Source organism: Hyla sarda, chromosome 8, assembly GCF_029499605.1.
Source record: "Hyla sarda isolate aHylSar1 chromosome 8, aHylSar1.hap1, whole genome shotgun sequence".
Taxonomy (NCBI): domain Eukaryota; kingdom Metazoa; phylum Chordata; class Amphibia; order Anura; family Hylidae; genus Hyla; species Hyla sarda.
In genome coordinates, this window is record NC_079196.1 from 78,955,519 (window position 1) to 78,982,566 (window position 27,048).

Here is a 27,048-nt window from a genome sequence, read left to right on the forward strand (position 1 = left end):
CTTTTATATGGTCATCATCATGTACTGTTCACAGTTAAGATGCTCCATAGAGCCAGTTTGCTTTGGCCTGGGCACATTTTGACCTATGTTCATTGCAGCCCTGCTCCTAAATCTATGTCAGCAAAGATTAGAGGACAGATGGAAGCATGACTAGAGGATCTAAATGTACAAAGTTTCTTGTCTGTTATTGCAGTGACAACAGACAAGGAACTTTAGGGGGCATTGTTAACACCAAGGATTGTTTGGTGAAGACTATGATTTTATTGGCTCAATTTAAACCCCATTTGGCTCTTTTTAAACCTTGCACAAATGACACATTTATCTGTGACATAGATGTCAAAACTCACAAAACAAAAAAAATTGTGCTGCATGACTGACATGGTGTGTTGGTGCATTGTTAGATATCAGCGCTGATATTTTTGGATATTGTGAAGTTTAAAGGGGTTATCCAGGGAAAAAAAACGTTTTTTTTTATATATCAACTGGCTACAGAAAGTTAAACAGATTTGTAAATTACTTCTATTAAAAAATCTTAATCATTTCAGTACTTATGAGCTTCTGAAGTTGAGTTGTTCTTTTCTGTCTAAGTCCTCTCTAATGACACGTGTTTCGGGAACCGCCCAGTTTAGAAGAGGTTTGCTATGGGGATTTTCTTCTAAACTGGGCGGTTCCCGAGACACGTGTCATCAGAGAGCACTTAGACAGAAAAGAACAACTCAACTTCAGAAGCTCATAAGTACTGAAAGGATTAAGATTTTTTTAATAGAAGTAATTTACAAATCTGTTTAACTTTCTGGAGCCAGTTCATATATAAAAAAAAGTGTTTTCCTGGATAACTCCTTTAATATTTATGATATATATATATATATATATATATATATATATATATATATATCCATATATGTAATTGTGAGGACATTTCTACTTTGATCATTATGTTTGGAATAATAAAGCAGCATATTAAGATTTTCCTTCAAGTCCTACATTATTATAAGAGCCAAAAAATCTTGTATTTCTGTTATATACATTACATCTTGTCTAATAGAGAGCAATTCAATTGTTGAAGAACTTGGGGGGGACGGACATTTGAAAGTATTTGATAATTTAAAAAGATAAGTTTGCACTTTGGATTTATACCATTTTATTACTGGACATAGAAGTATTAAGGCTGTGTCTTAGTATGGTGTTAAGGATTTTGGTAATTCAGAAAAGGCAGCACGGTCAGTCAGAGATGGTGCCACACTGTCAGAATGCACTGCTCATGTTTCCTAAAGAAGCTGTAACCTGTGCAAAAAAGGAAAAGAAAAAAAATCAAGAAGAGACCAAACAATTCTTCATTACTTCATACTTGATTTCTACATACTAAATACATTTGTCATTTTGATTTTGATCCTGGTCCCACTAATAAATCCATCCAGCTATCATTTGTACAAGAGGAACAATGGACTCTAGCTACAGGTCCTTTTCTGCTCCAGGTACCACCCCAGACTATATTCTGATACTGAGCAGTGTCAGGTTCCTGTGAACAACGGCACCAGGTGTGTAGAAGATGTGTAAGGAGAGGGGGGGAATATAGAGTGGGGCAAAAAAGTATTTACTCAGCCAACAATTGTGCACGTTCTCCCACTTAAAAAGATGAGAGAGGCCTGTAATTTTCATCATAGGTACACTTCAACTATGAGAGATAGAATGGGGGGGGGGGGGGGGGGGGGGGAAGAAAACAGGAAATCACATAGTAGGAATTCTAATGAATTCATTGCTAAATTCCTCGGTAAAATAATTATTTGGTCACTTAAAACAAGCAAGATTTCTGGCTCTCACAGACCTGTAACTTCTTCTTTAAGAGTCTCCTCTTTCCTCCACTTGTTACCTGTATTGATGGCACCTGTTTGAACTTGTTATCAGTATAAAAGACACCTGTCCACAACCTCAAACAGTCACACTCCAAACTCCACTATGGCCAAGACCAAAGAGCTGTCGAAGGACACCAGAAACAAAATTGTAGACCTGCACCAGGCTGGGAAGACTGAATCTGCAATAGGCAAGCAGCTTGGTGTGAAGAAATCAACTGTGGGAGCAATTATTAGAAAATGGAAGACATACAAGACCACTAATAATCTCCCTCAATCTGGGGCCCCACGCAAGATCTCACCCCGTGGTGTCAAAATGATCACAAGAACAATGAGCAAAAATCCCAGAACCACACAGGGGGACCTAGTGAATGACCTGCAGAGAGCTGGGACCAAAGTAGTAACAAAGACTACCATCAGTAACACACTACGCCACCATGGACTCAAATCATGCAGTGCCAGATGTGTCCCCCTGCTTAAGCCAGTACATGTCTGGGCCCATCTGAAGTTTGCTAGAGAGCATTTGGCTGATCAAGAAGAGGATTGGGAGAATATCATATGGTCAGATGAAACCAAAGTAGAACTTTTTGGTAAAAACTCAACTCGTCGTGTTTGGAGGAGAAAGAATGCTGAGTTGCATCCAAAGAACACCATACCTACTGTGAAGCATGGGGGCGGAAACATCATGCTTTGCGGCTGTTTTTCAAGGGACCGGGACGACTGATCCGTGTAAAGAAAAGAATGAATGGGATCAAGTATCGTGAGATTTTGAGTGAAAACCTCCTTCCATCAGCAAGGGCATTGAAGATGAAACGTTGCTGGGTCTTCCAGCATGACAATGATCCCAAACACACCGCCCGGGCAATGAAGGAGTGACTTCGTAAGAAGCATTTCAAGGTCCTGGAGTGGCCTAGCCAGTTTCCAGATCTCAACCCCATAGAAAACCATTGGAGGGAGTTGAAAGTCTGTGTTGCCCAGCGACAGCCCCAAAACATCACTGCACTAGCACTCCAGCAACACTGTGTCAAAACCTTGTGAAGACTTACAGAAAACATATGACCTCTGTCATTGCCAACAAAGGGTATATAACAAAATATTGAGATCAACTTTTGTTATTGCCCAAATACTTATTTTCTACCATAATTTATAAATAAATTCTTAAAAAATCAGACAATGTGATTCTCATAGTTGAAGTGTACCCATGATGAAAATTACAGGCCTCTCTCATCTTTTTAAATGGGAGAACTTGCACAATTGGTGGCTGACTAAATTCTTTTTTGCTCCACTGTATACTGTAGCTGTTCAGTCTTAGGAAAGAAGTGCTTATTTATGCAAAAGGACCAGTGAAAGGTGGAAACAGCTGCTAACTTAAAGGGGTACTCTGCCCCTAGACATCTTATTCCCTGACCAAAGGATAGGGGATAGGATGTCTGATCATTGGGATCTGGTCGCTGGGACCCCCGCGATCTCTGTGCAGTCACCCGACAATCTGAACATTATGTTCAGAATGCTGGGTTCGGGAGGCTGTGGTCGTGACCTCACGCCATGTCCCTTGGATTCCCAGCGGCTGGACCCCTGTGATCATACTCCATTTCCTCTATCCTTTGGATAGGTGATAAGATGTCTAAGGGCAGAGTACCCCTTTAACATACTCTTTTAGTCACGGCCCTTATTCCTTGGTCTTCTTCTACTCCTGTGTGTTGGCTCCTGAACCAGAGAAATGAGCGATGAGGAGTATATCTATGTCAATGTAGTCATCTGATGTGGGGTCTGAGTCTGTTTTTTTATTTGATTCTGGGGTTTGAGTTTAAATTTGAAGGTTTGGAGTCTGGATTAATTTAAGAGTTTTATAAGGGGTCTGACTGAATGGATTTAGGGTGCTGATCTATTGTCTAATTTATAATTCCAACATTTAAGCTTTATTATAAACCAAAAAGATAAACAAAGCAAACATGAATACACAGATACCCTAAACATGGGTATGATAAACAAGGTTAATCAAATAACAGGGAACAGTACAAGAAAAATAAAACCCCACTGTAATATTAAGGCACAATCCCAAGGAGTCCCCAAGAAATGAATTACAGAGACATAGAGTGGTGGATATTTAGACAGTATGTAGAAGACATCCAAGGATACCATACTGGGTCAAAGTGCTCATATAGCACTGAGTTTTTCATAAAGCATGATGGAGTTGATCTGGTCAAGGACAGCAGAAAAAGATAGGGCAGGCTTTCTTTACTGAGAAGCAAAGTGAATGCAAGCTGCACACATTTTTTGGGGGGCAAGCTTATAGGTCCAGGAAAGCATTCTGGATGGCTTCCATCCTAATAGACAAAAAGGGTCACAGGGAAATGTATATTGTCTAATCACCACGATCAACAAGACCACCTTCCAAAAAAAAGACACCGAGACAAACAACTCCACCATGTGTGATACAAAGAACCAGATAACAAACAGCCCCTTAAACATAAAAGAGACACTGAATAGCATTTGGCATGCATGGAGTTGAGCTGAAACAAAGTAGGTTCCAGGAAGAACTTTCAAGGATGTCACCACTAAAGAGACTTGCCAACTACCCTTGCTAATAACTGTACAACAATCCTGGTTTAACAGTGATCCAAAGAGGCGCTAAAGCACTCACAAGTAGAAGTTAGGCAATACGTGCTACAAATAATTACTTAAAGGGTACCTGTCACCAAATAAAACTTTTAATATAGTGTTCCTTATGTAAATAGCAGACACTTAACCATTCACTTGCTTTTAAAATTATCAACATAAATATGTTTAAACTGTAAGGAAACAGGCAGGAGACCAAACTCAGAAAGTGTTTCTCTGCACTGAGCTTGATTGAAAGCTGCACAAAGCCTCACTGAAAGCTGCACAGAGCCTCACTGAAAGATGCACAGAGCTTGAGGTCTTATATTCATCACAGTACTGCAACCATGTGAGGGCGGAAGTGATCCCCAGCAGACTTCAGCGATGTCATGCCTGCTGGGAAACACCCACTTTCTCCTGCTGGGGGATTCCACTATGTCAGCAAGAAGAATGGTAAGATACAGAGTTTTTTTTTAAAGCTCGGAAACTTTTTGAGGAGTGTAAGGAGTAGTTAGGGAACATAGCCTGAGTTAGTTTAGAAAAGTTTATTTTGGTGACAGGTACTTTTTAATAAATTGAGGTACAGAAAGTCCCCCTAGATGGTTGTGATAATGCATAATGGATTTAGTAATACGAGGACACTTACCATGCCAAGTAAACCACAAGTAATAGTACACAAAGATATCTTTCTCCAAAGAATGGTGGTTTCTCATAATGAGAGGGATTTGTAGGGAATAAATATAGCAACCGCAGTAAGACTACTATTTTAATTACATTAATTCTACCAACCCAAGATATATGTGGCCAACCCCTACTGGCTGACTTCAACAATCCAAGGTCGGCAGAGTAATCATCACAGGCAGGTGGCCAGCTGAAGTACAAGTGAGCGTCGCCATGCTGGAAGAAGCCCCGCTCCAGGAATAGACTGAGACAGCGGTTAAGTAAGTTGTAAATTCTTCTTTTTTCTTTAGAACATTTAAATTGCTACAGAGACAGTTTTTAGCTAATAAAAAAAAATGGCACAGAGCTAAAGTGAAGGACATCCGTTTAAATGAGAAGTGCGCATGCGCCCCCTAGCCTAGATACAACATCCCATTGTAGCTGTGTCACAGAGAGCTAACTTGTGATGAGCAGAACATAAAGGGGTAAACTCATTGTGCATGAGTAGTTAACACTTCTTATGTAGAGTTGCTTCCCAGCTTCTGGTTCTGTGCAGTAAGTAAGTAAATGCAGGCAGGATCCTCAGTACTTCTTCTTTGGTTGGCTGAGTCTGGCAGGCTTCCTCTGTGTAGCTATGTAGCAGGGCCTCTGTTTGCATTTCCCTATCTCTTGTAAATGAGCCCTCTTGGGGCTAAATCCATTCAGTAGAAGTTGCAATACTGACATTTAAAGGGGTATTCCGCTGCCCTGCTGCCCAGCGTCTGGAAGTTTATTGTTCGGAATGCTGTGTGCAGGCTTCCATGTTCAGGGCCGCCCCCGCGACGGCCGTCGCGCCCCTTTCGTTTAAGGGGCAGGCGTGACGTCACGAGGGGTGTCCCTGAACACGGAAGCCCGCACACAGCGTTCCGAACAATAAACTTCCGGACGCTGGGGAGCGGAGCTCCAGAAGCAGGGCAGCGGAGTACCCCTTTAAAGACCTGGTCTGTGCTGGGGCTCTTATACCATGCTGTTGGTACTTCCTGCTCCCATCTAGGGTCTTATTTAAGAGGCACTGTCATTGTGAAAAACTTTTTATACTTTGTAGTACTGCTGATAAGATGACTTTTTTAATTATACATTTATTTAAAATAATGTCAATTTTACTAAAAAGTCAAAGATGAAAATACCCACCACTAGGGGTCATCTATCTTTATGCAGACAGACTACTCTGGATACCAGCATACTGGGTATTGGCCGTAAAGCATATTGGTATCCAGTATAGGAGATCACCATTGCACCATTACAGCCTTCCGCTGTTCCAAAACTACAACTCCCATGTTGGAGGTTGTAGTTTTACATCCAAAAGCTGGGGGTGTACAATCTTTGTAAAACTCTGTTTTAGAGCTGTGTATTCTCCAGCTGTGTGCCTCCAGCTCTAGCAAAACAATAGACAAAGGATGTGTGGGCATGCTTTGCAGACTGCCAGACTCGAACTGTGTAGGTTAACGCTGCCCTGGCATCACGTAGTGATATATCTGACCACCCCAAGTCACGTACCATACCACAGTCTGTCTAACTTCCCGTGGCTGTTACAAATCTTGGCGTGCACGAACAAGATTCGGGTGTGTGCCTTACTCACAGTAAAAAAAAAACTAGTTTGAACTGTGTCTATACTGCAAAGAGCGCACAAGCTTGTGCAACAATATATGTGCCATTTCTGCTGTACAGGACTTTGTCTTTACAAGTGTTTATTTCAAGAGGCGCTATTGAAAAAGAGGGGGAGAAGGAAAGTGTCTTGTCGGCCATATTGTCTGGGAAAGCCGTAACCAGAGACTGTGTTATCTGTTGTTATCAGAATGTGTAAGCAGTGAGGGGAATTCATGCCACGCCACAAAATCTGATCCATTTCAGCAGGGGGTTAACAAAGACCGCACAAAGCACGTGAAGGAAGCCCACAAAAGAAAAAGCCCCACCCTCGGTGTGGGAACCAAGATGCCGTGCCAAGTCCAGAGTAGAACCCAAAGGGCCATCCCCTGTTGCACAGGGGACGGTTAAAGAGGCTGCACAGATGCTGTTCTTCCTGTCGGTGGCCATTTTGTCAGAGCTCACTATAAAAGAGACTGCAGAACACCCGCCTCCTGAGTACATCAGGCTGTGATTGATGCCACCAAGCTGGCGCAACTCCTGGCGGAGCTATTGTTTCTCTTGTCTGGCTGAACATACCGTTACCGGAGGATGATACCTGGCTGGACACCCCACTACCTGGAAGCCCACCGAGACAAAGCAGGAGCAGGAAGCGCTGGTGGCCCCACAGCTACCCATGTGGGGTTCTCTTATGAACTTAGCTGCCGTAACGCCAGAGGGTGGGGATGGCCCTCCCCCCCATTGTGGTGTATGCTGCCAGGGGCCCCAATGGAGAAATCAGCGACTGCCTCCTGCAAGAAACCCCAGTCAAACCTCACTGCCGCAGTGGGAGTATGGCGACGAGACAGCCATTATCTATGCCATGCACCAGTTCCTGATGCCCCTGCCAGAAAAGGAACATTCAACAATCCCTTCCGGCCTGACTCCAGAAGAGGAGCAAGAGGCCCACATCGTGGCCATCCTAGAGGAGATCTGGGAGGTGAAATTAACTGAAGCCTGTCAGCGACAACTCCCATTTGAGATATGTCAGAAACTGCAGTCAGACATCAAGTTTCTGTTGAACCCCCCTTAGAAGGGCAACAAGCCACTGTTGTTAAATGGGCACTTCAGATATAAAAACTTTTGATATGTTGTAAAGTATGCAAAACCAATCAGTTTTGCAATTGCATTCATTTACAAAATTTCAGTATTTCATGCTGAAAAAGCAAGTAAAAAAACTGCCTCCCTGCCTCCTGGGATATATACCAGCCTGGCTGTGTTCACTCATCATCACCTACATCATGGACCCACTTCATGATTGACAGGTCTGCAGATCTAAAGCTACTGTGATCGGTTCCCTCAGTGTCTGTGTTTACTTCACAGTCTCCTCGTGTGAGGAGAAGGGGGGAGGGGCGGGAGTACACTGCTGCCTGTGAGCAGATGATGAAAGAAGCTGGTGACTGAAGATGGGGTATGAATGGAGGATTTTTTGTTTAAAAAGTAAGTGTCCCTGCATCATGTATATATGTGTGTGTGGATATATATGTATGTGTGTAAATCTGTGTTGTCTAGGTAATGTGCATGTGTATGAATAAATGAAGTCAGTGTGCGTGTGTGTGTGTGTGTGTGTGTATCTAATACAGGGGGACTACAAGCATATGCCTCCAGCTTTTGCAAAACTACAACTCCCAGCATGTCTGCACAGCCAAATGATGTGTGGACATGCTGGGAGATGTAGGAGGAACACTGCCACAGAGTTTTATCAATCATATGCCTCCAGCTGTTGCAAGGAGGGGGAGTGGTTATCACCTGAGGAGAAGAAAGGGACCCGCCCCCCTGCTTCTAGTCAACAACATTAAGGTAATTCAGAAATAAAGCTAATTCTGAGAGAAATATAGGTCATAGACACATAAAAATGATAATGACATGATTTTTTGGGTTGATCTGACAGGCAACAGAGGGTGTCTGTCTGTCTCTTATTATGACCCTTCGGTGTGGCCCCAAGGTGTGCTCAACTTTCTTCAGTAGCAGGGAGAAGAGCCCCCATCGCACAGGACCGGTAGTGAAGGAACCCTACGGCAGCTCCGGCCCGAATCTCAGAGTCACCTTGTTCGTGAAAATGCACACAACCAAAAGAAGAGCTTCAAGAATTGTTACACATGTGTCTGTCTCATGTTGGAATGTCTTGAGTGTTTGTATGGCCATTATCTATGCCCTTTCAAAGCCAATGAAAAAATGCTAGAATTGTAGAGTAAAGTAGAAGTGTAGTAGTGAATGATAATCTCAGGTAAAAATCTGAATCTTTGGCACTTAACACTGTGTGGTTGGTGCCTTTAATGTTGACCACTCTCTTGTTGTTCATCTCTCAGGAAGGAACTCTTTGCACTTTCTACAAACCTGCACTACTTCAAAGAACTTTGTTTTGCCCCTGTGAAGGACTGCATCTACATAATGTTCCAGGGACTGTTTGAACTAATGTTTATTTCTATATCTTTGCACCTTCAGCAATATTCCTCCTCCAGGGCTGGGCATCGAGAGTGGCTGTGTTAAAGAGGTGGATTTGGTGGTGTCCCACTACTGGAGTGGGTCCCGTCGGGTAAACATTGCTTCAGGTGCCTGAGCTTGGCCCTGCTGCTCAGGTGATGCCTTAATAATCATTATAGTCTTTGCCTGTTGATTTATAATGTTTTGCCTGATTGCCCAATGGGAGGCCCCCTAGCTAGGCCATATAGTCTAGGGGAAGGAGTTATCCAGTCTAAGCCTAGCTGTAGGCCAGTGTGTAGTGCAGAACTCAGTGTGAGCTGCAGTGTGTAGAGGAGTCAGCAGGAGTGTGAGATGATTCAAGGGAAGCCGAAAGAAAATCTTCATGCAAGCAAACACACCATTCCTAGCAGTGGGCATAGGAGCCAGTGAGTCGATGGGCCACACAGTGTAAGTCGGGGATAAATACATAAGAAAGCCTCCGGCAGCTGGATCCCAAGGGCTAGTTCATAACCTGGCTGTGTAGCTTTAATTGGACACTATCAGAACCCTAGTCAGTGTGGGAGGCCTCAGAATTACGTCTAAAGTCCAAAGTAATGTCAAGTGGGTGTAAAACACTAAAAGTCACAGCAAGTCGCTATGGGGACTGTAAAAACTTCTCCTGCCCCAGTAAAGACAGTTATTCAAAACCTGGCATCAGTGTATTTATTGTCCCGTGCCTGGCCCAGGAGAAGCTGTCCTATCCTCGGACCGTGCAGGTTAACGGTGCCCTGGCATAATAATAATATATAATAATAAGAACACATAATAACACATACATCACAATACATCTGACCACTCCGAGTCAGGAACCCCAGTCTGTCTAACTCCACATGGCTGCCACAGGTATATACATTGGTTTAGGGATCTGGTCTCGGGTCTGAATGTTTTTTGCTTTGAATAGCTTCCAGCGATTTCCCATACCTTGATCTGTAGCTATTAATTCAAAAGTACAGTAGTTGGGAGCTTTAGGCACTTTTTTTAATTGGAGCCAATGGGGCAGTAACAGTCACAGTATTGGTATAAATAGAACAATAGGATGGCCACTATTAAAATATGGTGGTGGGGGGTGTGTGCAAATAGCAATGGTCATATGTATGTATAGATAACTTGTAGGGTACAGTATTCACACAGGCAGCAGGTTTCAAACATCCAAGAGGATGTTTATTTAAATGATTTTAGGCACACAGCACAGTGCAGACAAAACAACAAAACCTAAGTCTATCCGGCTGTTACGCCGAGCGCTCCGGGTCCCCGCTCCTCCCCGGAGCGCTCGCTTCACTCTCGCTACCGCAGCGCTCCGGGCAGCTCCACTGACCCGGTGCGCTGCGATACCGTCTCCAGCCGGGATGCGATTCGCGATGCGGGTGGCGCCCGCTCGCGATGCGCATCCCGGCTCCCGTACCTGACTCGCTCTCCGTCTGTCCTGTCCCGGCGCGCGCGGCCCCGCTCCCTAGGGTGCGCGCGCGCCGGGTCTCGGCGATTTAAAGGGCCACTGGGCCGCTGATTGGCGCAGTGGTTCCAATTAGTGTGTTCACCTGTGCACTCCCTATTTATACCTCACTTCCCCTTCACTCCCTCGCCGGATCTTGTTGCCATTGTGCCAGTGAAAGCGTTCCCTTGTGTGTTCCTAGCCTGTGTTCCAGACCTTCTGCCGTTGCCCCTGACTACGATCCTTGCTGCCTGCCCCGACCTTCTGCTACGTCCGACCTTGCTTCTGTCTACTCCCTTGTACCGCGCCTATCTTCAGCAGCCAGAGAGGTTGAGCCGTTGCTAGTGGATACGACCTGGTCACTACCGCCGCAGCAAGACCATCCCGCTTTGCGGCGGGCTCTGGTGAAAACCAGTAGTGACTTAGAACCGGTCCACTAGCACGGTCCACGCCAATCCCTCTCTGGCACAGAGGATCCAGCCAGCCGGCATCGTGACAGTAGATCCGGCCATGGATCCCGCTGAAGTACCTCTGCCAGATGTCGCTGACCTCACTACGGTGGTCGCCCAGCACTCACAACAGATAGCGCAACAAGGCCACGAGCTGTCTCAACTGACCGTGATGCTACAGCAGCTACTACCACAGCTTCAGCAATCATCTCCTCCGCCAGCTCCTGCACCTCCTCTGCAGCGAGTGGCCGCCTCAGGCCTACGACTATCCTTGCCGGATAAATTTGATGGGGACTCTAAGTTTTGCCGTGGCTTTCTTTCACAATGTTCCCTGCACTTGGAGATGATGTCGGACCAGTTTCCTACTGAAAGGTCTAAGGTGGCTTTCGTAGTCAGCCTTCTGTCTGGAAAAGCTCTGTCATGGGCCACACCGCTCTGGGACCGCAATGACCCTGTCACTGCCTCTGTACACTCCTTCTCGGAATTTCGTAGTGTCTTTGAGGAACCTGCCCGAGCCTCTTCTGCTGAGACTGCCCTGTTGAACCTGGTCCAGGGTAATTCTTCCGTTGGCGAGTACGCCGTACAATTCCGTACTCTTGCTTCAGAACTATCCTGGAATAATGAGGCCCTCTGCGCGACCCCAGCAACATTAAAGATGTTCTGGCCGCACGAGAAATCCCTGCTAATCTACATGAACTCATTCATCTTGCCACTCGCATTGACATGCGTTTTTCCGAAAGGCGTCAGGAGCTCCGCCAGGATATGGACTTTGTTCGCACGAGGCGTTTTTTCTCCCCGGCTCCTCTCTCCTCTGGTCCTCTGCAATCCGTTCCTGGGCCTCCCGCCGTGGAGGCTATGCAAGTTGACCGGTCCCGCCTGACACCTCAAGAGAGGACACGACGCCGCATGGAGAATCTCTGCCTGTACTGTGCCAGTACCGAACACTTCCTGAAGGATTGTCCTATCCGTCCTCCCCGCCTGGAAAGACGTACGCTGACTCCGCACAAAGGTGAAACAGTCCTTGAAGTCAACTCCGCTTCTCCACGTCTTACTGTGCCTGTGCGGATATCTGCCTCTACCTTCTCCTTCTCCACTAAGGCCTTCTTGGACTCCGGATCTGCAGGAAACTTTATTTTGGCCTCTCTCATCAACAGGTTCAACATCCCAGTGACCAGTCTCGCCAGACCTCTCTACATCAATTGCGTTAACAATGAAAGATTGGACTGTGCCGTGCGTTACCGCACGGAACCCCTCCTAATGTGCATTGGACCTCACCACGAAAAAATTGAGTTTTTGGTCCTCCCCAATTGCACTTCCGAAATTCTCCTTGGACTACCCTGGCTTCAACACCACTCCCCAACCCTGGATTGGTCCACTGGGGAGATCAAGAGTTGGGGTTCCTCTTGTTCCAAGGACTGCCTTAAACCGGTACCCAGTACTCCTAGCCGTGTCCCTGTGGCCCCTCCTGTAACCGGTCTCCCCAAGGCCTATATGGACTTTGCGGATGTTTTTTGCAAAAAACAAGCTGAGACTTTACCTCCTCACAGGCCTTATGACTGTCCTATTGACCTCCTCCCGGGCACTACTCCACCCCGGGGCAGAATTTATCCTCTCTCTGTCCCAGAGACTCTTGCTATGTCTGAGTATATCCAGGAAAATTTAAAGAAGGGCTTTATCCGCAAATCCTCCTCTCCTGCCGGAGCCGGATTTTTCTTTGTGTCCAAAAAAGATGGCTCCCTACGTCCTTGCATTGACTACCGCGGTCTTAATAAAATCACTGTAAAAAACCGCTACCCCCTACCTCTCATCTCTGAACTCTTTGATCGCCTCCAAGGTGCCCACATCTTTACCAAACTGGACTTAAGAGGTGCCTATAATCTCATCCGCATCAGAGAGGGGGATGAATGGAAAACGGCATTTAACACTAGAGATGGACACTTTGAGTATCTGGTCATGCCCTTTGGCCTGTGCAACGCCCCTGCCGTCTTCCAAGACTTTGTTAATGAAATTTTTCGTGATCTCTTATATTCCTGTGTTGTTGTATATCTGGACGATATCCTGATTTTTTCTGCCAACTTAGAAGAACACCGCCAGCATGTCCGCATGGTTCTTCAGAGACTTCGTGACAATCAACTTTATGCCAAAATGGAGAAATGTCTGTTTGAATGTCAATCTCTTCCTTTCCTAGGATACTTGGTCTCTGGCCAGGGACTACAAATGGATCCAGATAAACTCTCTGCCGTCTTAGATTGGCCACGCCCCTCCGGACTCCGTGCTATCCAACGTTTTTTGGGGTTCGCCAATTATTACAGACAATTTATTCCACGTTTTTCCACCATTGTGGCTCCTATTGTGGCTTTAACCAAAAAGAATGCCAATCCTAAGTCATGGCCTCCTCAAGCGGAAGACGCCTTTAAACAGCTCAAGTCTGCCTTTTCTTCGGCTCCCGTGCTCTCCAGACCTGACCCATCTAAACCCTTCCTATTGGAGGTTGATGCCTCCTCTGTAGGAGCTGGAGCGGTCCTTCTACAAAAAAATTCTTCCGGGCATGCTGTTACTTGTGGGTTTTTTTCTAGGACCTTCTCTCCGGCTGAGAGGAACTACTCCATCGGGGACCGAGAGCTTCTAGCCATTAAATTAGCACTTGAGGAATGGAGGCATCTGTTGGAGGGATCAAGATTTCCCGTTATTATTTACACCGATCACAAGAACCTCTCCTATCTCCAGTCTGCCCAACGGCTGAATCCTCGCCAGGCCAGGTGGTCTCTGTTCTTTGCCCGATTTAATTTTGAAATTCACTTTCGGTCTGCCGATAAGAACATTAGGGCCGATGCTCTCTCTCGTTCCTCGGATGCCTCGGAAGTAGAGCTCTCTCCGCAACACATCATTCCCCCTGACTGCCTGATCTCCACTTCTCCAGCCTCCATCAGGCAAACTCCTCCAGGGAAGACCTTCGTTTCTCCACGCCAACGCCTCGGAATCCTCAAATGGGGTCACTCCTCCCATCTCGCAGGTCATGCGGGTATCAAGAAATCCGTGCATCTCATCTCTCGTTTCTATTGGTGGCCGACTCTGGAGACGGATGTTGTGGATTTTGTGCGAGCCTGCACTGTCTGTGCCCGGGATAAGACTCCTCGCCAGAAGCCCGCTGGCCTTCTTCATCCTCTGCCTGTCCCCGAACAGCCTTGGTCTCTGATTGGTATGGACTTTATTACAGACTTACCTCCATCCCGTGGCAACACTGTTGTTTGGGTGGTCGTTGATCGATTCTCCAAGATGGCACATTTCATTCCTCTTCCTGGTCTTCCTTCAGCGCCTCAGTTGGCAAAACAATTTTTTGTACACATTTTTCGTCTTCACGGCTTGCCCACGCAGATCGTCTCGGATAGAGGCGTCCAATTCGTGTCTAAATTCTGGAGGGCTCTCTGTAAACAACTCAAGATTAAATTAAACTTTTCCTCTGCATATCACCCTCAATCCAATGGGCAAGTGGAAAGAATTAACCAGGTCCTGGGTGATTATTTACGCCATTTTGTTTCCTCCCGCCAGGATGACTGGGCAGATCTTCTACCATGGGCCGAATTCTCGTATAACTTCAGAGTCTCTGAATCTTCCTCCAAATCCCCATTTTTCGTGGTGTACGGCCGTCACCCTCTTCCCCCCCTCCCTACTCCCTTGCCCTCTGGTTTGCCCGCTGTAGATGAAGTGACTCGTGATCTTTCCACCATATGGAAAGAGACCCAAAATTCTCTTTTACAGGCTTCATCTCGCATGAAAAGGTTTGCCGATAAGAAAAGAAGAGCTCCCCCCATTTTTGCTCCCGGAGACAAGGTATGGCTCTCCGCTAAATATGTCCGCTTTCGTGTCCCCAGTTACAAACTGGGACCACGCTATCTTGGTCCTTTCAAAGTCTTGTGCCAAATTAATCCTGTCTCTTACAAACTTCTTCTTCCTCCTTCTCTTCGTATTCCTAATGCCTTTCATGTTTCTCTTCTTAAACCACTCATCATCAACCGTTTCTCTCCCAAATTAGTTTCTCCCACTCCTGTCTCCGGTTCTTCTGACGTCTTCTCAGTGAAAGAGATACTGGCCTCCAAGACGGTCAGAGGAAAAAGGTTCTTTCTGGTCGATTGGGAGGGTTGTGGTCCTGAAGAGAGATCCTGGGAACCTGAGGACAATATCCTAGACAAAAGTCTGCTCCTCAGGTTCTCAGGCTCAAAGAAGAGGGGGAGACCCAAGGGGGGGGGTACTGTTACGCCGAGCGCTCCGGGTCCCCGCTCCTCCCCGGAGCGCTCGCTTCACTCTCGCTACCGCAGCGCTCCGGGCAGCTCCACTGACCCGGTGCGCTGCGATACCGTCTCCAGCCGGGATGCGATTCGCGATGCGGGTGGCGCCCGCTCGCGATGCGCATCCCGGCTCCCGTACCTGACTCGCTCTCCGTCTGTCCTGTCCCGGCGCGCGCGGCCCCGCTCCCTAGGGCGCGCGCGCGCCGGGTCTCGGCGATTTAAAGGGCCACTGCGCCGCTGATTGGCGCAGTGGTTCCAATTAGTGTGTTCACCTGTGCACTCCCTATTTATACCTCACTTCCCCTTCACTCCCTCGCCGGATCTTGTTGCCATTGTGCCAGTGAAAGCGTTCCCTTGTGTGTTCCTAGCCTGTGTTCCAGACCTTCTGCCGTTGCCCCTGACTACGATCCTTGCTGCCTGCCCCGACCTTCTGCTACGTCCGACCTTGCTTCTGTCTACTCCCTTGTACCGCGCCTATCTTCAGCAGCCAGAGAGGTTGAGCCGTTGCTAGTGGATACGACCTGGTCACTACCGCCGCAGCAAGACCATCCCGCTTTGCGGCGGGCTCTGGTGAAAACCAGTAGTGACTTAGAACCGGTCCACTAGCACGGTCCACGCCAATCCCTCTCTGGCACAGAGGATCCACCTCCTGCCAGCCGGCATCGTGACACCGGCTCTAACTAAACATCTGGATACGTCATTATCCTACTGTTGGGCCTAATGTCTGTCCCCAAGCAAACTCACAAAATGTCCACAGAGGAAGGTTCAGACCTGGTAGGTTTGAGCTGCTGCAGTTCTGGCTGTTACTGCTTCTCATCTCAGTTTCTAGCACTCAAACCCGAACAGCCCTTTGCTATATGGCTTCCTCCCTAGCAATCAGCACAGGAAGCCTCACCTGAGAACACCTTGGAGTAGGGAAACCCTTAGTGGACTAGGGGGTGTGGACTGGAGCACTCCCACTTCCAACCTTTCCTCCAGTCCAGGAAATCCAACCCAAATAACTTAAACAAAAGAACCTAGCAGACTATGCTCTCCTAAAGCAGCATATAACCTTCTGGATTTCCTTTATTGTGCCTGGCTGAGGAAACCAGGTTAGATATACACCCCATCCACCATTTTCCCGTACACTTTACCACAATATGTGTATATATTTTACAGTTATGGTGGTCACAAGTCTTGGTTGTCAGGAAATCTGTGGTACACCCATTAGAGTGAGAGCTGTTCGGTATGACTGGGCAAGTTGTACACCTCTAAAGCCAACCCTCATTGTGGTTATAGCGTTTCTTCCATAAGACTTAACACATACAACAGTCTGTAGTTTATTAGTTCGATGAACTGTATAACGCACTCATCATCATCATTCATAATATTGAGTGACTTACCATATTCTGCTCCCAAGTAAACAATTTCACTTTATCTTGTTTCTAATTTCCTTCAATAATGTTTTCAAGTCATTTAGCTGCAGAAATACAATGGCAGATTGAGTTAGGGGGAATGCATAGAAAGCTATCTTACACTTAATGACTCGGTGTGATTAGTAGCATGAAAAATACATTAGAGTTACCTTCATTTCCAACTGTTTAAATCTGTTCTCCATTCTGCCAGGAAAGAAATTGCAAAAAAGTTTATTTATATATACTCCCAGCTTGATGATTTTTTTATACCAAATTATCATATTAAAAATACATTTTGCTTGCAAACAGAATATATACGTTGCAGTGCACAATAGACAGGACCCATGGCTGCACACACATTTATATCAATTAAAACCTCAATTAGTCTTCTAAACTCCCTAATTAATTTTCTTTAGTTGAACTGCTTGTTAACCAGCTCAAAAATGTTCAGGGGTGGTTTAGTAACAAAGAACTTGTGGAGATCTAGTGCTGTCTGATGTTTTGCAGACATAGGTCTACTGCATCCCATACATCTCCACCATTATCTACTGATACGTCCTATCAATCATTCTCTGTTCTCCTTTTGTCTCCTCATGAAATCCCCATCTCCAAAACTTCTCCATATTCTAGAGTGTATAATCCTAACACTTTAGACTCTCTCTCACCATCCAAACTTTTAACAGAAACCTGAAAACCCCAGAGGTTGTCCAGGAATCGAAAAACAGACCTATGTTCTTTCAAAGACCACTCCCTGTCTGTCTCCACTTTGGGTGTGGTATTACAACTTGGCTCCATTCACTTAAATGGAACTGAGGAGCAGAACCACACCAAACCTGGAGACAGACAGGAAGCAGAAATTATCTCTGTTTTTCGATTCCTGGATAACTCCTTTAAGGCTACGTTCACACTGTCGGTTGTCTCCCGCAGTGTAAAGCCCATTGTTTTGGGTCGAGAAATGCCGGCGAAAAAATAGTGCTTACATCATCTTTTTCTCTCCAAAAATAACAGCGGTTATTGAATATAATGGGGTCCATCGGGACCCGTTATTTGCCGGTATGCAAAATTATGGCCGCAAACTGCAGAAAAAAAAAAAGAAAGTTTGACAGATGAATTTGCCAGAGCATACCGGCAGTGTGAAAGGGGCTTAAGGCTGGGTTCACACTACATTTTAAGCAATATGGGACCGTATACGGCTGGGGGGAGCAAAAACCGGGCGCTCCCGTATCCCAACCTCATCTGGCCAGTTTGTAATGCATTTCAATGAGCCGACCAGAGTCAAACACTGACTCCGGTTGGCTCATTTTTGCCGGAGCATACCAGCAAATAACGGGTCCTGATGGACCCAATTGTATTCAATAGCCACCATTCTTTTCGGAGAGAAAAGCCGGAGAAAAAGACGGTGCAAGCACTATTTTTTCTCCGGTGTTTCTCGATCCTAAAATAAGCGTTTTACTCCGGTCGACTCATTGAAATGCATTACATATGGGCCGGATGTGGCTGGGATACGGGAGCGCCCGGTTTTCGCTCCTCCCAGCCGTATACAGTCCCGTATTGCTAAAAACGTGATGAGAACAGGCCCGGAGTCTGTCTCTACTATACAGCTGAAGAAGCATATTTCGCATTTGTCTTCAGTCTTTTTTCCTTTCCTTCCTAGATAGTAAGTCTTCTCAGGTAGGTCTCTCCCTCCTTCTGTGACACTTAATTTCTCTGTTCATGCTGTCTAATGAATTTGCATAACTTTTTCCTTATGCAATTCATATGTACAGTGCCATGAAAGTTAATGATGCTATAGAGTAAATAATAGTCAATGTATATCTGCTATTTGTCCTTGATCTCTTAATAACCGCCCCCATTGTCTTTCGAAGGTAGGCATTGCGAGTCCTCAGTCTGCAACAATGTCTTTGGTGTTGCTGCAGTTGAGGGGATTTGTAGCTTGTACTGTAAAATCTGAAAATGTCACTTACAGCTCTGGTTTTTAGGCAACCTCAAGAACACTAGCCTGCCTCTCTAACCCTTTGATTTCAAGGGTCCATGACCTTCACGTGATCAACTGGCTCCAGAAAGTTAAACAGATTTGTATATTACTTCTATTAAAAAATCTTAATCCTTTCAGTACTTATGAGCTGCTGAAGTTGAGTTGTTCTGTCTAAGTGCTCTCTGATGACACCTGTCTCGGGAACTGTCCAGAGTAGAAGCAAATCCCGATAGCAAACCTCTTCTACTCTGTGTAGTTCCTGAGACAAGCAGAGATGTCAGCAGAGAGCACTGTTGCCAGACAGAAAAGAACAACTCAACTTCAGCAGCTCATAATTATTGGAAGGATTAAGATTTTTTAATAGATGTAATTTACAAATCTGTATAACTTTCTGGAGCCAGTTGATATAAAAAAAAACAACAAAGTTTTTTTCCTGGAATACCCCTTTAATGACAATGGACGTAAATGTACGTCATGGTGACGTGGTACTTAGCGCACCATGACGTACATTTACGTGCCGCCATGATCATGCCCAGCAGGTCCCAGCTGCTATCAGCAGCCAGGGACCCGCCGGTAATGGCGGACATCCGCGATCGCGCGGATGTCCGCCATTAACCCCTCAGATGCCGTGATCAATACAGATCACGGCCTCTGTGGCAGTGCGGTACTTTGACTGGATGATCAGATTGCCCGCAGCGCTGCAGCAGCGATCCGATCATCCAGCACGGTGGCCGAAGGTCCCCTCACCTGGCTCCAGCCGTCTCCCGGGGTCTTCTGCTCTGGTCTGAGATCGAGCAGACCAGAGCAGAAGATCACCGATAATACTGAGCAGTGCTGTGTCCTATACATAGCACTGCACAGTATTAGCAATCAACTGATTGCTATGAATAGTCCCCTATGGGGACATAAAAAGTGTAAAAAAAATAAAAATAAAAAAGTAAAAAAATGTCAAATTAAAAAGTAAAAAAAATTGAAAAAAATCCCCTCCCCTAATAAAAAAATATAACGTCCGTTTTCCCATTTTAGCCCCAAAAAAGCGTAAAAAAAATACACATATTTGGTATCGCCGCGTGCGTAAAAGTCTGAACTATTAAAATATATTGTTAATCATCCTGTACGGTGAACGGCATAAACGTAAAAAAAATTTAAAAGTCCAAAATTGCTGCTTTTTTGTCACATTTTATTTAAAAAAATTTATAAAAAATTCATAAAAATTAAAACCTAAGCAAAAGTGGTACTGATAATTACTACAGATCATGGCGCAAAACATGACACCTCATATCGCCCCATATACGGAAAAATTAGAAAGTTATAGGTGGTCATAATAGGGCAATTTCAAACATACTAATTTTGTTCAAATGGTTTGAGATTTTTTTTTAAGCAGTACAATTATAGAAAAGCATATAATCATGGGTATCATTTTAATCGTATTGACCCACAGAATAAAGAAAATATGTCATTTTTAACGGAAAGTGTATCGCATGAAAACAAAACCTTCCAAAATAAGCTAAATTGTGGTTTTCTTTTCAATTTTCCCACATAAATAATATTTGTTTGGTTGCGCCGTACTTTTTATGGTAAAATAAGTGATGTAATTACAAAGAACAATTGGTGACGCAAAAAACAAGCCCTTATATGGGTCTGTGGATGGAAATATAAGAGAGCTATGATTTTTAGAAGGCGAGGTGGAAAAAACGAAAATGCAAAAATAAAATTGGTCTGGTCCTTAACCCCTTAAGGACGCAGGACGTAAATGTGCGTCCTGGTGCGGTGGTACTTAACACACCAGGACGTACATTTACGTCCTGTGCATAACCGCGGGCATCGGAGCGATGCCCGTGTCATGCGCGGCTGATCCCGGCTGCTGATCGCGGGCGTCCGCCATTAACCCCTCAGGTGCCGGGATCAATACAGATCCCGGCATCTGCGGCAGTGCCCGATTTCAATGAATGATCGGATCGCCCGCAGTGCTGCTGCGGGGATACGATCATTCAGAACGCCGCACGGAGGTCCCCTCACCTTCCTCCTTCCGGCTCCCGGCGTCTTCTGCTCTGGTCTGAGATCGAGCAGACCAGAGCAGAAGATCACCGAAAACACTGATCTGTTCTATGTCCTATACATAGAACAGATCAGTATTATGGGGACTATTCAAGTGTAAAAAAAAATGTAAAAGTAAAAAAAAACGTCAGTTTTTTTCCTATTTTACCCCCAAAAAGCGTAAAAAATAAATTTAATAGACATATTTGGTATCGCCGCGTGCATAAATGTCCGAACTATTAAAATAAAATGTTAATGATCCCTTACGGTGAACGGCGTGAACGTAAAAAAAAAAAAAAAGGTCCAAAATTGCTACTTTTTTAATACATTTTATAAAAAAATTATAAAAAATGTATTCAAAGTTTTTTATATGCAAATGTGGTATCAAAAAAAAGTACAGATCATGGCGCAAAAAATGAGCCCTCATACCGCCGCTTATACGGAAAAATAAAAAAGTTAGAGGTCATCAAAATAAAGGGACTATAAACGTACTAATTTGGTTAAAAAGTTTGTGATTTTTTTTAAGCACAACAATAATATAAAAGTATGTAACCATGGGTATCATTTAAATTATTCAGAATAAAGAACACATGTCATTTTTACCGTAAATTGTACGGCGTGAAAATGAAACCTTCCAAAATTAGCAAAATTGCGTTTTTCTTTTTAATTTCCCCACAAAAATAGTGTTTTTTGGTTGCGCTATACATTTTATGATATAATGAGTGATGTCATTACAAATGTCGTGCAAAAAAACAAGCCCTCATACTAGTCTGTGGATGAAAATATAAAAGAGTTATGATTTTTAGAAGGCGAGGAGGAAAAAATGAAAACGTAAAAATTTAATTGTCTGAGTCCTTAAGGCCAAAATGGGCTGAGTCCTTAAGGGGTTAAAGGGTACCTCTCATCAAAAAAAACTTTTGCTATATTATAGATTAATGTATGCAGAATAACTTTACAATTGCATGTTATTAAAAAATATGCTTCTTTCTATTTAATTTTCCACTTTGAAGAAATGACCACTAGGGGTCTCCCTACCAGTCCTGGCAGCAAGCATTTCAGACTCATGCTGGAGTCCTAAACACTACGAGCTGCCAGTCTGCTTTGTTCACAAAGGAGAACACTCAGAGCTGCCAGCCTGCTTTGTTCACAGCCTGTTTGGCTGTGAACAAAGCAGGCTGGCAGCTCTGAGTGTTTAGGACTCCAGCGTGAGTCAGAAATGCTTGCTGACAGGACTGATCGGGAAAAATACAATAGAAAGAAGCATATTTTTCATTAACATGGTATTGGAAAGTTATTCAACATTCATTAATCTAAAATATATCAAAAGTTTATTTGATGAGAGGTACCCTTTAAAGGGGTTATCCAGGAAAAAAACTTTTTATATATATCAACTGGCTCCAGAAAGTTAAACAGATTTGTAAATTACTTCTATTAAAAAATCTTAATCCTTTTAGTACTTATGAGCTTCTGAAGTTGAGTTGTTCTTTTCTGTCTAAGTGCTCTCTGATGACACGTGTCTCGGGAACCGCCCAGTTTAGAAGAGGTTTGCTATGGGGATTTTCTTCTAAACTGGGCGGTTCCCGAGACACGTGTCATCAGAGAGCACTTAGACAGAAAAGAACAACTCAACTTCAGAAGCTCATAAGTACTGAAAGGATTACGATTTTTTAATAGAAGTAATTTACAAATCTGTTTAACTTTCTGGAGCCAGTTGAGATATATATATATATATATATATATATATATATATATATATAAAAGTTTTTTCCTGGATAACCCCTTTAAGGCCAAAATGGGCCTGGTCCTTAAGGGGTTAAAGATTTGGGCTTTTCCAGGTCTGGTCATTAAGGGGTTAATAATGTCTAGCAAGTCTAAAATTATGTCAATATAAAAAAAACTGTTGAAAATTCTGTATATAATTAATAATGCAGTGAGATGACCATACTGTTAAGTTCAGTGAATCCTACTCAGACCTTCATATAGAGGGCACTTACTCCATGTTGTTGTGTGTCTGGCTGATCAGTTTCACCAAATAATTCTCCTTCATCACAGCTTCCCAAGCCAGCGTCTCAATATCATCCTTCTTATGGCCTAAGGGCACAAGAAATACATTACACACAGGGACATGCATCTGAAAACATTATTGGACCCTGATATACATACAATATTCTTGTTATATTTAATATTACATACAATATTATCTTATGTGACCAACATTCAACAAAATAACCAATATTCAAAGTACTTTTTTTTCTGTACCTAGACGGGTGCTAAATAGGTGTAACATATACATACCTTCCTTTCTGCCAATCTCAAGGTGTTCCCAATTCTGAAGCACAGCACTTCCAGGATTGAGGTTTGCACATCCAATTGCCTGCTTGGCCAATCAGTGGCTGAGGCGGGACATCACTACGGCCACTGATTGGCTGAGCGGGCAAATTAATGTGCCAGCCCCTATCCCAGAAGTGCAGAACAGAGGGATGGGGGGCAGCAAGGAAGGTATGGCGGTGATCAATAGTGATCATGCAATGAGCATGCAGAAGGTGTATATGTAACTTTTTACTATGGAATACTATGTGTCAGATCTGTCATATCTAGAGGTCTACATGGCACAAGAATAGTGTTGCATGCTGCACTACTGTTGCTGTCAAAAGTGATACAAAAACATGCATCACAAGCTAAGCCCACTCTATATGTGGTGGGTAACAGCTGTATGTTATCCTGATCCTGTTGGTTCTGGCAGTTTAACCCTCTGCAGGCTGTAATCAACAGTGGCCGTTCAGCAAGCATGTCATTTTTACTGTACTGTTAATTAGGAAAAAATTATTGAACTGAGCTGCAATATCAAACTCAAACTGAGGACAGGTGTGATGCTGCGTCTTTAAAAAAAATTAGCTCTGTTTTTCTGAACCAGAATAACCCTATTAAGATGTATAGAAGTGGTGACAAAAACCACTAATAGCGCAGCACCTCCTTTTTAAAAGTGCTGCAAAGAAGTTGGCAAAGAATGAGCAACATAGGCAGCAATTAAAGGAGAAGGCCAGACAAAGCAGGAGATGCCGTGAAACAGACTGTTGCCATCCTGTCCTCAGTCTCGGCTGAGGTCATTAACATTTTTCTCTGGCCAGCTGTCGAATAAAAGTCACGTTTTAAAGTGCTCATGATAATTTTTTTCTCTTTTTGATCCTTTGGTTTTTGTAGCTTGACTTAGCTTTGTTTCATAATGCACCTAGAGGCGGACTGACCGGCCGGTTGGTTTGGATGTGGTCCCAGGGCCCGGACACTCGTCCCGGATCCCCAGCAGGCAGCGCTCCTTTCTGCTGTATGTGCAGCTCACACACCATACAACAGAAAGCATCCTCTCTGTGTGAGCCGCATCTGCGGCCTACACAGAGAGGAGACAAAATCTCCACTCCCACGCAGTGCAGGCGCTGATGATGTCACTCATCGGCGCCTGCACTGTGGAGGAGGGAAGACGGGGGCCCCTGCTGCGGAGGAGATCGCTGCGTGGGACACATACAGGTGAGCAGGAAAAAAAAATGTTTTCCATCCTGGGGCTGGGGCTGGGAGAACAATGCTGCCAGTACCTATTGTGGGGGACAATCCTGTCTGTACCTATTGTAGGGGACAATGCTGCCTGTACCTATTGTGGGGGACAATGCTGCCTGTACCTATTGTAGGGTACAATGCTGCCTGTACCTATTGTGGGGGATAATTCTGCCTGTACCTATTGTGGGGGACAATGCTGCCTGTACCCAGGATCGCCATCAGGGGGGGGTACAGCCAGTACCCCAGTAAGGGGCCTGAGCTCCCAGGAGGTCCGGGCCCCAGCTGCACCCCCCTGCAGGCAGGGCAAGCACAGAAGCAGGAGACCACTGTTTAAAGCGATCTCCTGCTTACACGGGCGGACAGAGGGGGCCTGCCGCTGACAGAGACATTACCTGTGGCATGTACGCCCTGTAATATCAGCGAAGGTGCTGCAGCCACATTAACAGTCTGTGAGAAGAGCAGAGGAGGAGAGCAGATGCCCCTCCCCCTCCTCTCCCCTCACACTACTGGTGGAGCAGGCACTTGTTTTGTGCTTCCTGCTCACCACCAAAGACCCTGACACCCATAGCCACTGGGAAGAGGACAACTTCCCATGCACACAGCTGGGTCCTGCCCATCAAAGTAAGTAACTTTCTGGGGGGGGGGGGGAGTGCAATTTGGGGATTAGTGGAGGGTAAATAGGCATTATCTCATGCAACAGCTGGAGGCACACTGGTTGAGAAACAGTGAGATAGTGTTTATTTACCTTGATCTCATTGTTTCTGATCCAGGGTACCTCCAACTGTGGCAAAACTACAACTTCCAGCATGCCTTTCACTGGGCATGCTGGGAGTTGCAGTTCTGCAACAGCTAGAGGCACCCTGGATCAGAAACAATGAGATAGTACCTATCTACCTCCATCTCATTGTTTCTCAACCAGGGTGCCTTCAGCTGTTGCAAAACTACAACTCCCAGCATGCCTTTAACTGTGTGGGCATGCTGGGAGTTGTAGTTTTGCAACAGCTGGAGACACCCTATTTGGGAAACACTTTTATATCTATCTATTTATAGGGCCTATACTCACTAGACGCCAGGACTGGCTGTGGGCCGTATCTATCTATCTCATATCGATCTCTCATATCTATCTGTCTCATAACGATCTATTTATCTATCTCATATCTATCTATCTATCTACAGTATCTATCTATCTGATATCTATCTATCTATCTATCTATCTAATATCTACCTATCTCATAGCTATCTGTCTCATATCTATCTATCTATCTAACTATCTAATATCTATCTATCTCATATCTAACTATATATATCATATCTATCTATCTATCTTATATCTATCTATCTATCTCATATCAATCTATCTCATATCTTTCTATCTATCTCATATCTACCTATCTAAATATCTATTTAACTAACATCTATCTATCTCATATCTATCTATCTATCTATCTATCTCCTATCTATCTATCTACAGTGGGGATCAAAAGTTTGGGCACCCCAGGTAAAAATTTGTATTAAGATGCATAAAGAAGCCAAGGAAAGATGGAAAAATCTCCAAAAGGCATCAGGTTACAGATTAGACATTATTATAATATGTCAACAAAAGTTAGATTTTATTTCCATCATTTACACTTTCAAAATAACAGAAAACAAAAAATGGCGTCTGCAAAAGTTTGGGCACTTTCAAGAGTCTTTCAATTCTTGTTTGAGGTATCTTTACATTCTTCCTTACAAAAGTCTTCCAGTTCTTTGAGATTTCTGGGCTGTCTGTCACGCACTGCTTTTTTAAGGTCTATCCATAGATTTTCAATTATGTTGAAGTCAGGAGATTGTGAAGTCCATGGCAAAACTTTCAGTTTACGCCTCTTGATATAATACCCGGTGGATTTCGAGGTGTGTTTAGGATCATTATCCATTTGTAGAAGCCATCCTCTCTTTAACTTCAGCTTTTTTACAGATGGCATCAAGTCAGCATCCAAAATTTGCTGAAATTTTATTGAATCCATTTTTCCTTCTACTCGTGAGATGTTCCCTGTGCCACTGGCTGCAATACAACCCCAAAGCATGATTGATCCAGACCCATGCTTAACAGTTGGACAGAGGTTCTTTTTATTAAATTCTGTTCCCCTTCTTCTCCAAACGTACTTTTGCTCATTCCGGCCAAAAAGTAAAATTTTAACCTCATCGGTCCACAGAACTTTTTTCCTTGTCTATATGTTCATTTTCAAATGCTGATTTTTGTGGTGAGGATGTAGAAGAGGTTTTCTTCTGATGACTCTTCCATCAAGACCATATTTGTACAAGTATCTCTTTATAGTGGAATAGTGTACCACAACTCCAGTGTCTGCCAGATCTTTCTGGAGGGATTGTGCAGTCAAACGTGGGTTTTGAATTGTTTTTCTCACAATCCTGCGAGCTGTTCTGTCTGATATTTTCTTGGTCTTCCAGATCTTGCTTTAACTTCCACTGTTCCTGATGACTGCCATTTCTTCATTACATTCCGAACAGAGGATATTGACATCAGAAAACATTTTGCTATCTTCTTATAGCCTTCTCCATCTTTGTGAGCGTCAACTATTTTCAGTTTCAGATTTCTAGACAACTGCTTAGAAGAACCCATGGTGCTGATTGTTGGGGCAAGGTCAGATGAGTCTGGGCATTTAAAACCTTTGAGATTGACATCACCTGGTCTTCCCAGA

The 27,048-nt window shown here is 44.4% G+C and overlaps 1 protein-coding gene across 13 annotated transcripts in view; it reads right to left on the reverse strand.

Moving 5' to 3' along the window:
- Positions 1 to 972: 972 nt before the first annotated feature.
- Positions 973 to 27,048, reverse strand: part of TRPM8 (transient receptor potential cation channel subfamily M member 8) — a 273,438-nt gene continuing 247,362 nt past the window's right edge. For all 13 annotated transcript variants that reach the window (XM_056535991.1, XM_056535992.1, XM_056535990.1 and 10 more), the window contains 4 exons: positions 22,798 to 22,894; positions 16,962 to 16,995; positions 16,780 to 16,856; positions 973 to 1,284 (listed from right to left, as the gene is read on the reverse strand). In XM_056535991.1, the coding sequence (XP_056391966.1) occupies positions 16,806 to 16,856; positions 16,962 to 16,995; positions 22,798 to 22,894 (182 nt within the window). In that variant the 3' untranslated portion in view covers positions 973 to 1,284; positions 16,780 to 16,805. The remainder of the gene's footprint in view (positions 1,285 to 16,779; positions 16,857 to 16,961; positions 16,996 to 22,797; positions 22,895 to 27,048) is intronic.